This window comes from Homarus americanus, unplaced genomic scaffold (genome assembly GCF_018991925.1).
Source record: "Homarus americanus isolate GMGI-L3 unplaced genomic scaffold, GMGI_Hamer_2.0 scaffold14720, whole genome shotgun sequence".
In the NCBI taxonomy this organism is placed as follows: domain Eukaryota; kingdom Metazoa; phylum Arthropoda; class Malacostraca; order Decapoda; family Nephropidae; genus Homarus; species Homarus americanus.
The window spans coordinates 718,052-733,262 of NW_024724088.1; the positions used below are offsets into that span (position 1 = coordinate 718,052).

Consider the following 15,211-nt stretch of genomic DNA (forward strand, 5'->3'; position numbering starts at 1 on the left):
GTTGGGATACTAATAAGAATGGTTTACTGTATACTGATGTCTACAGGCGTCTAGTTCATGATGTTAATGCTCATAATATACTTTAGAGACGTGTGTGTGTGTGTGTGTGTATGTGTGTATGTGTGTGTGTGTGTGTGTTTACATATATATACATAATGACCTATGGTAAACCAAACCATTGAATAGAAAGATTATTTGTCACAATAACACCAACAGCTGGGCGGATACTACCCCCTCTCTCCTCTTCTCCCCTCCTCCTTCCTTCCTCTCCCCCTTCCCCATTCCTCTCATCCCCACCACAAGTTGAAAGTAATTGCTTGTTATATTGGTACTGCGGTGTGGAGGGGGGGGTTGCTGATGATGGGCTGTGGATGTCTTGGATGATGTGGATGGGGTCGTGGAGGTCGTGAATGAGGTCGTTATTCATTCTCCACCAAGAAGATTACGTTAAGCTCCTCACTCTCATTATTGTTAGTGTGTGTGTGTGTGTGTGTGTGTGTGTGTGTGTTATTTAGAGACTGACTATTTCTCCTCCCTACACTATCCCTCACCATACTGTCTCTCACTATCTGTCCCCTCACTGTCAGAACGTAAACCCTCATTTCATCTAGTTAAGTTACCCTTGAGAGAAGTATTCCTTGTCTCTTTGTCTGTATGTGTGTGTGTCCCTCCCACTTCACACACACACACACACACACACACACACACACTCACACACTATAGTCAACAACACTCGAGTCAGCTTCAACCACAACACCCTCACAAAACAAAAGTGTTCCAGTCTCACTCCTCATTAGAAAACCTCCTCCCCATTCTTCACCCACACCTCACCCCTCCCCACCTCCACCTCCATCCCACCCCTCCCTCCTCCACCCTCCACTCCCTCACCCCTCCCCCACCTCCACCTACCCCTCCCCACTCCCCGTCCACTCCTCAACACTCCGCAGACTCCTCCTTTCCACTCCTCTTACTCCAACACACACATTTACTTGAGTTATCCGTGTACATAAGAGTACACTAACACACACTCGTAGGGCCAAACATCAACAACTTTCAATACGTCGTTGATAGAAGTATAGCTTGAGTATAACGACCGAGTATACTAGACTCAACAAAACCTGAATTAAAACAAATATATCAGTTTTTTTTTTTTTTTGGTGGTTTATGATCTTTGTTGATGTTTATTTTGATGTGGGTTAGGTTAGGTAATATATTCAGTTTTAAGGTAAATTCTCAGGATTTGTTATTTATCTCAGGGAAACAATCTTACCTGGGAGTTAATGGTTTACCTGATAATTAATTACGGTACAAGGTAAGAATGGTTTTTTTCCTTGACAGATGAAACTAACCAGGAGGTGTGTGCGTGTGTGTTAGCTTTACTCACACACACACACACACACAGACACACACACACACACACACACACACACAGACACACTCACACACACACAGACACACACACACACACAGTTAATTAAATAATTACTCCTCTAACTATTCGATAAACTTGACATAAATTGTTCTATAAAAGATAAACAACCTTTCAGTAAGTCTTTGGAGTGTAGACAGATAAGATTAAGACCCAATTAAATTCACCTGATGATTAACCTGACCTAACCTGACCTAACCCTGCCAGGTAGAATAAGGGTAAATTAATCTTCAGGTGAACTAAGGTGTAAGTATGGATGGATGGATATTAACCCAGGTGAGGTACCAGGTGAGGTATGTGTACAGGAGACGGACAAAACCTCAACCTAGGAATGACTGCTGGGCTGGGCTGGGCTGGGCTGGCACGCGCTTCACCACAGTCACCAGGAGGAGTAATGGTGAGTTTGGTGACGTCTGGCTTCTCAGGCACCATAAATTATCGCCTTAGTTCTCCTCCGTGACTGAAACAAAAGCCAGATTGTTGTTACGGTGGAGAGTAAAAAAAAAAAAAGTGTTGGCGCGACGTGTCTACCTATGTGTGTGTGTGTGTGTGTGTGTGTACATCATGTTCAATGTATGCTTAAAACACTCAGACACAGGAGACGTTGACAGGGGTAGCGGGTGTCTGAGTGTCTGTACGTGCGTTTATTGTATGATTTATGATCCATGATAATTGTGTTGGTCGGAGTAAAGTGGCGAAGCTTGTTTTATTGTCGTGTATGAGAGGTAATGGTTGTTGTTGTGGGTGTGTTGGTAGTACTGAGTATAGTGACGGTAGTGTTGGTAGAACTGAGTATAGTGTTAGTAGTGAGGGCAACAGTGACCTAATACACATACATCAAAACATCATTACATTAAATTGATCTTCAACAACATCTAATTCAAAACTCCTGTACTTTAACTATCTCAATTAGCTCTTCTTCTTCTTGCGGGGTAATGCAGGTGAGACTATAACTCGGGTTTGTAACGATGGAACAAACTGAATAGTGAACTAGTGCAAGGTCTCGTTTGGGTTGTGTTCGTGTACCAGACTTCATTATAACTCGTTCCTCCGTGTTTGAGTTACCGCTGACGACAGGAGGGGAGGGAGATGGTAATTTCTCAAGTGATCAAATTCTTCTAAAACAGCGGTTCCCAAATACGAGGTCACAAGATGCATCATGCACCTTCCATATCAGGATAGGTTAAAGAAACTAAACTTGCATTCCCTAGAAAGACGAAGAGTGCGGGGAGATATGATAGAAGTATGTAAATGGGTGAAAGGAATCAATAAAGGGGATATAGATAAAGTTCTTATAATATCCGAGCAGGATAGAACTCGGAGCAACGGATTTAAGTTGGATAAGTTTAGGGTTAGGAGGGAGATAGGAAGGAACTGGTTCACAAATAGGGTGGTGGACGAGTGGAACAAGCTTAGCAAACGTTATAGTAAGTGCGGGAACGCTGGAAAGTTTTAAAAGGAGGCTGGATAGATTCATGGATGATAGAGAGTGGTAGTAACTCCTAACAGGAGCTGCTATGTACAGGTCAACCGGCCTATTGCAGACTCTTTATTTTCTTATGTTCTTATAAAGGGTCGCACAGAGGTCATGGGGTCGATAGGTCCCTATGGTGGGGTTGCTGGAGTCACCTGGGTCTTGCAGTGGCCGACAGGTGCCGCCTCGTTAAGTCAGGAGCCTATATTATGGTCATGGGGTTAACGCAGCTACTACTCCCCTTGTGTCAGGTCAGGTCAATCTAGGTCTGGCTTACCCTGATAACAAGAAATTTACGGGATGTTGTGGTTTTGTGTCTTGATATAAAATATCCGGTAGAGGAATGGTAAAGGACGTTGAATCATGGTGGGATGGTGTGCTCTTATCTCTCTCTATCCTGTGTGTGGGTAGAGGGTCGTACTGGATAGGGGACAGCACTCGATGGGTTCGCACTAGAAAATACTTGGGAACCCGTATTCTTAATTATTCCCTCATTAAACAATTAAACATTCGGTAATTTTCCCTGGTTGAACGTTAATAAATCACAAAGTTACTCTCAACAGCCTTATCTCCTTGAGTTACACACGCACAGGCAGCGCCGGTGTGAAAAACCTACAGCAGCAGCAGCCTTCGGTGTCGTCTCCTCTGTTACACTCTGCAGGGACAGTCGTGATAACAATCTGCAGTAATGTTGCCAGAATGTAGCGCCAACATCAATCTCTCCAATAATACACCACTTTTTATCTCCCGACGTGAGGAGTTGTCAGTACGACCACCCTAGCAGCAGTAACACCACCTTAGCAATGCCAGGAAGCACTACCACCACCCCAGCAGCAGTACCCCGACAGACGCCGCTATAAACACAGTGGTACACAGATCCCTCACTGTCAAAACAACCATAAACTAGGTGGACGGACCTGCCTTGTGACAGACCCAGCTCGGTAGACCAACATGCTTGCCACGGTTTATGAGGTGGTAATTCTCTGCACCGGAGCATGAGGACACACACACACACACACACACACACACACACATACATAAGAACATAAGAATGGAGGAAACTGCAGCGGTCCATACTGGTCAGTCCCATTTACACCCAACCCCTATTGCTCACATATCCATCCAACCTATGTTTGAAGCTATCCAGCGTGTTCGAGTTAATGATGATGTTTGGTAACTTGTTCCACTCATCCACTACTCTGTTTCCAAACCAGTGTTTACCTATTTCGCGCCTAAATCTAAATTTGTCTAATTTAAAACCATTGTTACGAGTTCGTTCCTGGTTGGATAATTTAAGTAGTACCTTTGTTATATGACGTTTGTTTAGCCCTGACTTCAATTTATACACCTCTATCATATCGCCCCTCACTCTACGTCTCTCGAGGGATTGCATATTAAGATGCTTTAACCTGTCTCTGTACTCAAGGTTCCTCATGCCCGGGATTAATCTTGTCATTCTCCTCTGAATTCTTTCTAAGGATTCTGTGACCAGAACTGAACCGCATATTCTAAGTGAGGTCTCACAAGCGTAAGATATAGTTTTAGGATAACCTCGCTAGTCTTGTAACTAACACTCCTTTGTATGAACCCAAGTATTTTGTTAGTCTTGTTTCGAGCAAATACTCATTGTTGACTTGGTTTAAGATTCCTACTTATTATTAATCGTAAATCTTTCTCATAGTCGGATTTCTCTATAACAACGTTGTTCATCTGAGATCTGGTTTAGGGAAATCTTTGAGTGTACAACTAGAGACATATGAGGTTAGATTAGATCTGGTTTAGTTCGGAAACATTCAAAACCTAACTTAACCTAAATAAAAAAATTACATTTTCTTAATAAAATTGTGTCTGTTTCTGTGCTTTTACTTGTATTACCATTCAGTCATGGCCAAGAGGAAGAATATTTAAATAATAAACACGAATAAACTAAAGTGTTTTAATATTAACATAAACATAATCATTACTTAACGCTGCCTTCTTAATCCAGCTAAATCACTTGATGATGTTGACCTTAACCTTCCTTGACCTGACATAGAACCCCTCCCGGCCAATCACAGCACGACACTGAGGAGTGCTAACGTTGTTCCTATCCATGACCTGACGTAATTCCTCTCACTGGCCACTCATAGCACGACACTGGGGAGGAGGTGCGCTTAGTAAGGTAACACCTGCGACACAGCGTCACATCACGTAAGGAAATGTCAGGTTTGACCTCACCTAAGTTCTGTCCCTATGGTTATATTAATGGGTGAAGAAGTTACCTGAAGCTCATTCTCAATTGTGTTGTAGACGGATACCATGGCTCTCCGTGTGTTGTCCACTTCCGACGTGGAGGAGCTGGTGTCTCGCCAGACGGTAGTGGGTCAAGGTGTGTTTGGTGTGGTGAGTCTCGTGCCCTGGGAGAACGGCTTTGCCATCTTAAAGGTGATGAAGACCAACTGCCCTGACCAAACCTTCCAGAAAGAAAAACGTTTCTTGGAGATCTTGCAGGGAGCTGGAGGAGCACCTCTACTCCTTGGTGTCTGTTCCTCCCCGAAGGCGATCGTTATCACCTTCAGAGGCCACAACACCCTGCGCTACGTCCTCCAACATCGTCCTCTCCCCGACTGGTATCTGGCGTATATCGCCTTCCTTCTCGGTTTCCGTCTGCAGGAGGTACACGCCGCCGGGGTCATCCACAGGGACATCCATGTATATAACGTGCTGGTGACCGTCCCGCAGGACTTGAGTATGCCCTGGGTCAGTATCATCGACTATGGTCTCGCTACTATGAACTACAGTGTCCTGGACAACATGCCTGACGGAGCCTACCGCTGTGAGCTGACAGACTTGTGTGGTGGTCTTGGCCGCACTAGCAGCCCGTCGCCTGACATCAGTGCTCTGGGTGAACTCCTTAACTACATCTTCCAGAAGATGAGCGTCATGCCGGAGTCAGCCAAGGAGGTGGTGGAGATGGCCCGCACTGACAGAGACACGAAGCAGGCCACCTTGGACGAGATAGTGTCAAAACTCTACTGGATTCTGAGTGAAGATTTTAAAGTGAATATACCATCTTCACTGACGTCTTATGGCCAGGGTACACAACCTTCAGCACCGATGTATAGTGACTTGGTGTGTGAGGCTAGTGCTGGCTCTACCTTGACACACTCATCAGCTGCATCTTACGTGGCCCCTCCACCTGCATATTACCACCTGACCGTTTCATCTTACCACCTGGCTCCTTCCGTACCTGTATCTTACCACCTGGCTCCTTCCGTACCTATATATTACCACCTGGTGCCTCCCTCGCCTACATATTACCCCCCGGTCCCGCCCTCATCTGTGTATTACCTGGCCCCCTCACCTTCATTATACCACCTGGCCCCCTCACCTTCATTATACCACCTGGCTCCTTCCGTACCTATATATTACCACCTGGTTCCTCCCATGCCTGCATCTAACCCGAAATAACATACACACATCATCATGCACAGGTTCGATGTTTTGGCTGTGAACTTTTGGTGTGTATTAGTATGTATACAACCTAATCAATACCTCTATGTATATGAGAATAACTACCAAAATATGTGATAACGTTTATGTATAGAAATGTGATATTTTTGTGACAGTTGATAGTTTTACTCATTGTGCCAGCGTGATATACTACCGAGTCACCAGATGTGCATGAAATTATCCCCAGTGTAGACAGTGAAATACATGTGATATTATGGGCTAATGAATGTATTAAAATATATGAAAACATCTCCTCCAAGTGTATGAAAAGTAGTAGTTTAGAATACAATAATTACTGTATTTTTACCTGACTGGTGTAGAGATATACACAATCCTGTACTGATACATAGTTAAAAATTATACATATGTCTGTAAGTATATGTATAAATCATTACGTCACGATATCACCTGTATAATTATGATGCTAAATTATTGTTGACATTGTACTGATAAATGTTTCTCTTACCTGCTTCCTAATTAAGGAACTGTTCTGCCAAATGAAAAATAAACAGACATTTTTATTTGGTATTTTATGAACCCTTTTATCAATACCTCTATTATGAAGGTGAATTAAAGAACTTTGGAATTAACTAACAGGTAAATAATATATGGGATGTTAATGAGTTGTTACCTGTTGAGTCTCAGGTGTTACCACGACTTACCTGTAGAATCTCCAGGTCTCAGAATGGAGATCCCGATGATTCTTCAGGTCTTAATGAGATACAAAAATACCTGGTAAGTACTTGTGGGAGTGTCTGTGTGTATGTATGTGCATCTGAGTGTGTGTGCGTGTACCTGTTGGGATGTCTCACCTGTCTTCATTAACACCTCGCTTGACGTACACCTTCTGCAAGTCATTCCTCACCTATCCCTCCACCAAGTCTCCTCTCTCCCTTCTCATCTTGTTCCTTACGTTACTTCCTCGTGTGGGTACATTGTGGGTGACGTATGGTAGTGTGGGTACAGTGTGTGTGTGGGTGACGTATGGTAGTGTGGGTAACGTATGATAGTGTGGGTACAGTGTGTGTGTGGGTGACGTATGATAGTGTGGGTACAGTTTGTTGTTGATAGCCCAGGCCGTGATAACTGTTGACTCCTCCCACTACCCGTTTAACTCCGCCCACCACCGCCTTGGCTCAGACAGTCTGTGGAAGGACACGACTGAGGGAGCATTATCTCCTCCTCAAACTACACCAAGTTGTGATTAATTTCTCTCTCTACAGACTGTATAGTGAAGAATATTAACCACTAAGCTCAAGTTCTTAATGTGAAGAAAAAAAAATTCTTAAATCAGTCAAAAATACTGAACAAATTATAAACGTTGTGAATCATAATGAGAGAAAATAACAAGTGTTGTGAGTTATTAAGTTGTGAAGTGGAGGTGGAAGAGTTATAACCATGGAGGTGTTGGTGGTGGTGTGTGTGGTGGTGGTAGTGGTGGTAGCCGGACATCAAGGTGAGACATACTTGTATCTCACCTGAAGATTAACCCACCCCCTTAACGCTAGCTGTTGAGGGGGGGGAGGGGATTAGTTAGGTCAGGTCAGGTTAGTATTAAAGTGGTTAATCACCAGGTAAAATAACCTTGAGTTCCTAAATATCTTCAATATCCTAACCTAACCCTTCCCCACAGGTAACGTTAAGGTGTTTAATTATCAGGTGAAATACACTGGTGGTAAGGGGGGGGGGGTATCTTCAGGTGATCCAACGCGAGATTACTGGCTTGAATATAATGGTTTAAACCTTTTGGGAATAATCTTTTACACCTTTTGGGAATATATTGTTTACTATGCGGCGTAATGGCGGCGATCCTCAAGCACCACACGGCCACTGGATCAATCTTACCTGACTAATTTACGAGTTAATGAAAGAGAAACACGAAGGAAATACCTCTTTAGTACACAAGTGTCTGGCCAGGTGACAGCAGACAATGGCTCTGCTGAACTGTGTCGCGGGGAATTAAAATGTAAATTCTCATTATTTTCTGCATTAAAAGGTTAAAAAAGGGGAAATTGGTTATAGTATTTTTAGATCACCTGAAAATTAGCCCCCCGCCCCCCAGCTCATTTCACCTGATGGGGAAGTGGTCTACAGTTACCTGGTGAGTTAGGTTAGGTTCAGTACGCGTTAGGTTAAGTTAATTTAAGTTTGATTAGTGTTAGGTTAGATTAGTTTAAGTTAGATTAGTGTTAGGTTAAGTTAGATTAGCGTTAGGTAAAGTTAGTTACGGTTAGTTTAGCCTTAGGTTAAGTTAGGTTAGATTATGTTAGCATTAGGTTGGTTAATCTTCAGGTTGAAATAATCTAGGGGGATTAATCTTCATGTGATCCTTTTAACAATTTATTCACACATTTCGTCCATTAAAATAAAAACAAATAAAAGTAAGGAATAAATAATCGAATAAATAATAAATAATTTATCCTCTATTTAATTCCCAACATCAGACATTTTATTTAATTCACCTGGAGACACAACCTTCATTATACATACACAGGTACAGGTAACAGCATAGTTAGGTTACCTGCAGTTCATTAGCATTGATTAAGAGCGGTTGTGTATAAGTATTACCTGTTCTTCCCCTGTAGTAGGTTCGGTTGCCAGGTGATGAATTTTATTTCTCATTTTATTACATTATTTTGGGTATATTTAGTATAATTTATATAAGTACAGTGACACCTCTATTTACCGTACTATCTGGATTTACAAAGTGTCCGTTATATCGAGGGTCCGTTAGATATGAAACCTCCATCTAATGAACTAAGTAGTGGGGGATTCTGAGTGCCACGATAACGGGGGGAGGTGCCAATTTGGGGGGATGAAGGTGCCACCGTGGACTGTCCTGGGTGCCATAGTGGTGGGTCCTGGGTAGTGGTGGGTCCAGGGTGCCATAGTGGTGGGTCCAGTGCCATAGTGGTGGTCCTAGGGTGCCATAGTGGTGGGTCCTGGGTGCCATAGTGGTGGGTCCTGGGTGCCATAGTGGTGGGTCCTGGGTGCCATAGTGGTGGGTCCAGGGTGCCATAGTGGTGGGTCCTGGGTGCCATAGTGGGGTGCTTCTGGGTGCCACGGGCTGTTAACCTCAGAGATGCATTATTCAACTCTGTCGTTCGATCATTTAAACTTCGAGTGACTCACAAATCTGACAAAAATGTCTTCCTAATCTGACACTTTAGGCAAATATGGGATCACGTGAAGATTAACCACCCTAACGGTAACCTAACCCAACACTAACCAAACATAACATAAATTAACGCTAACCTAACCAACCTAATACGAACCTTATCTAACACTCCAGGTAAACAAACTATACACATAAACAACACAGTTATACAAACAATAGTAAACAAGAACTCAATTTAACCATTTTACCTAACCTAATCCATCATATACTCATTAACATTAAATAACCACCAAAGTTTACCTAACGACCAACTCTCTGACACCTTGACTTCCTTCCCTCATAATTAACACATCATTATTCAGATAAAAGTACATACACCTTGACAGATCAATTTCGCGAGGGCCAATAAGAAAATATACAAGCCTTCTGATTACCTACGTCTCTCAGTAACTTTTTCCACAGCGCGTGACGGATCAAGAAGCTGCCGTGGGGTGTGAGTCATGCTGTGTGGGAGGCTGTGGTGGAGGGGAGAGAAGGGGGGATGGGGAGGAGAGGGCGCTGTGGTGGTAGGACGGAAGGAAGGAGGTGGGGAGAGAAGGGTGGGGAGAAGAGGGGACGTTGGGGGAGGTTAATTGCTCATCCGGTACAGTGATTATTTCATTGAACGATTAATTATATTCTGTTTTCTCACAACGGAGATAATTTACGGGGATTATTTTATCAGGAGAGAGAGAGAGAGATAGGGGGGGAGAGAGACAATAATTCGCTTTAATTAGAAAGTTATTGTTGCTTTTTCATCTCTACATTAATGTTGTGTTTTGTCGAGTCCTGTGATAATTTACACCTTAATTATGGCTGCAGGTAAAGGTAAACATTTAATTAATATATTCAATAGGTGATTTTCATCTCAGTCGTGGTGTGGTGATCTGCCCGGAACGACCATGGTATGTAGGGTGTGTTGTGAGGGATGGAGGGTTAGCATACAGGGTGGTAGAGGAAGGGAGTGGGGGGTAGGGAGGGAGGAGTGTTTTGTGAGAGGTTCCTCCGTCACCACCCACGGCTCGTAAAACTGCTGACGATAATGTTAGTGAAACTCGACCCTACTTCCTGGTCTGTCATACTGAGGCAATATTTCCCCCTTTTTCCATCTTCATTACAACCAGTGAACGTGTGTGTGTGTGTGTTGAACTCAAAATGTTATGACGAGCAACATCTTGTTCCTACAGAACTAACACCACCAGTAACACGTCACCATCTTGTTCCTACAGAAGTAACACCACCAGTAACATGTGAACATCTTGTTCCTACAGAAGGGCCGCCAGTCATCAAGGAACACCCCAGTAACATGGTGGCTCGCCGTAACGACCCCGCCACCCTCAACTGTGCCGCCTCAGGGGCCGCCCGCGTCAGGTGGTTCCGTGACGGCCAGGAGGTGGTCACGTCGACACAAGATCCTCGCTCCCACCGTGTTCTCCTGCCCTCTGGTTCCCTCTTCTTCCTCCGTGTCACCTCCTCCAGGAGGGACAGTGACACGGGCACGTACTGGTGCGTGGCCTCCAACAGCTACGGTGCTACACGCTCCAACAACGCCACACTGACCGTGGCCACGCTGGCCTACGACTTCCAGAGCCAGGCGGAGTCGACGATGAGGGCCCGCGTCGGTGACTCCCTCACCCTGCCTTGCCGGCCACCCAAGGCCACCCCGGCCCCGGAGCTGAGCTGGCTGAGGGACGGCCGCCAGGTGACCAACTCCTCCCGTGTCAGCGTCACTGAGGAGGGAGACCTGGTCATCAGTCAGGCCGTCCAGGAAGACTCTGCCACCTACGTGTGTCGCGCCCGCAACGCCGCCGGCACCAGGGAGTCCCAGCCCACCCAACTCACCGTCATGAGTAAGTTCTCAAGATCTCGCCAACTTTTTCTCCCCTACAAACACACACATTACTGTCCTCCTGCTGCTGTGAACATAACAGCTTCACTGAGCACAGCACAACAGCTGTTAAATGATTAGGGCAATAACAATTATTTATCATGTCTATTTTCAGCTCCGCCGTGGTTTGAGGAGCGGCCCACCAACGTGACCGCCCCGTCAGGAGTTTTGGTCAACTTAGCGTGTGGGGCACAAGGGTCACCCACACCCGCGGTCACGTGGCGGCGCCTGGACGGTAAGATGCCGCTGGGACGCGTCAAGATAGAAGACCAACGCCTGGTGCTGGAGCGAGTTGCCACTGAGGACTCCGGCGTGTATGTGTGTGAGGTGGAGAACGAGGCAGGCATCGCTACGGCGCGGGCAACACTTACTGTCGTCGACGCCCCCGAGCTAACGCAGCGGCCACAAGACCTTCAGGTGATGGCTGGTGAGAGAGCAGAGTTTTCGTGCCGCGTGAAGGGCGGGCCTGAGCCACTTGTGGTGTGGCGTCTCCCCACACTAGACAGAACTGCCCTGCTCACCCCAGGACACAGCAGGAGTCACGCCTCCGTGTCTGATGATGGTCTCAACCTCGTCATAGAAGAAGCCACTACTCAAGACAGCGGGTCTTACCGCTGCTGGGGCGTGAGCAATGGAGGAGGTGTAAGTGGACAAGCGGAGCTGTTGGTGGTGCCCGCTCACCCGCCGCCTGTAGTGGGTATAGGACCCCAGGACCTGATGGTCGCCCCCGGCAGTGTTGCCTCCTTCCCCTGTGAGGTAGTGAGCGAGGCTGCCGAGGCCACCATCTCCTGGTGGTACCGACCGGCCGTCCACCTGCCGGCTCGCCAAGTCTCCCAACACTCGACAGACTCCAGGATCTCTCTCCCTGACAACGGCGCCCTCATCCTCAAGGATGTGCGCCTGGATGACGCGGGCATCTACACGTGCCAGGCCACGGCGGACACGGGCACCGTGGAACAGGCAGCGGTACTGAGGGTAGATCATAATGCTGAGGTGTTGGAGCCGCTGCTGCTGCCGGCGCCTCCCACCAAGCCGCGTCTTCTGGCCGTCAACCAGACGGCGGTGCAGCTGAGCTGGCTGCCCAACTCGCAAGTAAGTGAAGAGTCTGGTCAGTGGTACACCGTGGAGTACTGGCGGCAGGGCTGGGACGAGTGGCGAGTTGCCGACGCCGCCATCTGGAAGGAGTCGTCCGTGGTGAGTCATCTCACTCCCGGACACACTTACACCTTCCTGGTCCGCGCCGTCACCAACAGAGGGGCGTCGTTCCCGAGCCCTTGGTCTGACCCCATCACCACCCGTTCCCCCCGAGACCCCAGCCTCACTGTGAACCAAGTCCGCCAGGCCCGTCGCCGCCTCTCTCAACCCCGCGTCACCCTCACTGACGCCGCCGTCACGGCTCCCGACAGTGTACTGCTCACTTGGGACTTCCTGGCCTCGACGGACGAGGCGGTGGAGGGCGTGTTGGTGTACTCGGTGGGCGAGGACGGCGCTGTACAAGTGACCACCGTCCTGGGCGCCTCGTCCTCCTCCCACCTCCTCCATGACCTGCGACCCAACACTCCCTATACCTTCTTCATCGTCCCCTTCTGGCACAGCGTCGAGGGCACACCCTCCAACTCCTACTCTCTCACCACACCTGAAGATGGTAAGTCATCCATTTTCTCTGTTCACTATGTACGGAGATGTGGTGGCCGCCCAGAAGTGTCCAGAAGGCTGCTAAGAGTATAAGAGTGCCGGGTGATATACTGTACGATAATATTTCTCTCAGTCAACACCCGCTACTGACCTGCCAGAAGTAGGAACACCTCACCTGTACATATGTGACACAAAACAAAAATAACTTCACATCCAACCCAATGATTAACAAACTCATCTCTATTTTGTTTCTATGATAGGTCAAGGTTTTTAAGGTAGCTGAAATTTGTTATGTTTATGTTAACTTAATTGGTGACAAAACAAACCTTGTGTCCTTGTTCACAATATTTTGAACACATCTTACTCTACTTCCTCCATATATTAACGTATTTTTGTCATATTTACAGTGCCGGCGGCTGCGCCAGGTGATGTGCGCGTGACGGTGCGTGAGGAAGGTTCTGTACTCATCAGGTGGTCGAGTGTGAGTCCCGAGGAGGCCCGCGGGGAGCTACTGGGCTACCAGGTAACAATAAGTCACAACGGCAGTCACACCACAGAGACGGTGGTGAGCCCCTGGCTGGAGGCTCGCGGCCTCCTTCCCAGCCGCCTCTATACCGTGCGTGTGGCGGCCCTCACAGGGGCGGGTCCTGGACCCTTCAGCGACCCCGTCTTGTTGGATGCCCACAGCTTTCATGAGGTGAACACAGCTGAGAACGATGGTGACTCCATGGTGTACAGCCAACCACAGCCGGCGTGGCTGATATACCTGCTGATACCGCTGGTGTTGCTGCTGGTCCTGGCCACCCTGGTGTACGTGAGGCGGCTGGGCCATAATGTGCCGCCCTCCAACCCGCCCCACGCCCCCGCCCTCTACCAGGACCCGTCCATCTACCCCGATCACCACTCCGTCAACATGTACGGGGAGCGCAAGTTGTGGCCGCCTCCTTCAGAGAGTGACAAAGAGTCCAGTTTGTCGTCGACCAGACTCCTTCGTCCAGACCAACTAGTGAACGAGTACGCCGAGCCTCGGGTACAACAGACAACAGAACCTTACGCCACCACGGCGCTGCTGGCGCCTCCGTCGCCTCGCCTGAACCATGGCGCCCCCTGGCGACACCACAGCGATGACTCCGGCGTGCAGGTCAACTGGGCTGCCATTCTCCCGCCCCCACCAGCCTGCCCACCACCCCTTGACCCTGACCAAGAGGAGCCGGTGGGCGGCAGTAACGTGCAGGGGCCCAGGAAGGTGTCCTCCGCCGCCTCACAGTACGACAACATGGGCGGGTCAGAACAATACAAGCGGCCGTGTGACGCCGACTCGGATCACACCTATGATGTGTACACACAGGTGACTCCTGCCGACGGCTTCCTTACCTTTAATACTCTACAGGACCGTAAGGTCCACGCCGACTGTCACCCTCCACCACCGACAGACCCGCCATGTAGCAACACACACTAATGCCAGTGCCAGCTGGGCCAGCAGACAACAGTGCGACCCATAAGAGGCGATGGCACACCTCGAGCATGTGACAGTGAACAAGTGCCTCAGTGGACAGTGAATTTGTTCTTTGTTGTTTTTAGCGGTCAGCAGTTAGTGTAGGAGAGGTCAGTGTTGATCACTACACCGCCTCCCGCTTGTTAGTGCCACCCAGGTGGATCTCTCCATGGTGGTGCCAGAAGCAGATGACACACCAAGTGGCACCTTAGTGATACTACCACCACACCCTAGTGCCACCCTCCTACACCCACCACACACTAGTGCCACCCTCCTACACCCACCCACCACACCCTAGTGCCACCGTCCTACACCCACCACACCCTAGTGCCACCGTCCTACACCCACCACACCCTAGTGCCACCGTCCTACACCCACTCACTACACCCTAGTGCCACACTCCTAGTAAGAATAACAAGATATATTCTGCTGTGGTGCCAAACAGTGCCAGATGGTTGTGTCACGTGACCGCTGCCACATGTTATTTATTACTAGTCACTTACTGTAAATATGTACATCATAGAGACTTTATTTTTATATTAAAATTTGTTATTGATTATAAACAACTATTGTTTATACACCTTCCTGTAGGTGTAGAATAAACACAGACAGCAAGAGGCGTCTGGTGATAAACATCTGCT

The 15,211-nt window shown here is 47.6% G+C and overlaps 2 protein-coding genes across 2 annotated transcripts; both read left to right on the plus strand.

Moving 5' to 3' along the window:
- Positions 1-5,201: 5,201 nt before the first annotated feature.
- On the plus strand, positions 5,202-6,570 carry LOC121864054 (casein kinase I-like). Its single transcript, XM_042362952.1, has 2 exons — positions 5,202-5,979; positions 6,512-6,570. Exons 1-2 carry the CDS (start codon positions 5,202-5,204, stop codon positions 6,568-6,570), a joined length of 837 nt encoding a protein of 278 aa, XP_042218886.1.
- Positions 6,571-7,550: 980 nt separating this feature from the next.
- Positions 7,551-14,849, plus strand: LOC121864039 (roundabout homolog 2-like). The gene is made up of 4 exons (XM_042362936.1): positions 7,551-7,851; positions 10,824-11,402; positions 11,556-13,085; positions 13,483-14,849. The coding sequence occupies exons 1-4, from the start codon at positions 7,794-7,796 to the stop codon at positions 14,532-14,534; spliced, it is 3,219 nt and encodes a 1,072-aa protein (XP_042218870.1). The 5' UTR covers positions 7,551-7,793; the 3' UTR covers positions 14,535-14,849.
- The last annotated feature ends 362 nt before the right edge of the window (positions 14,850-15,211 follow it).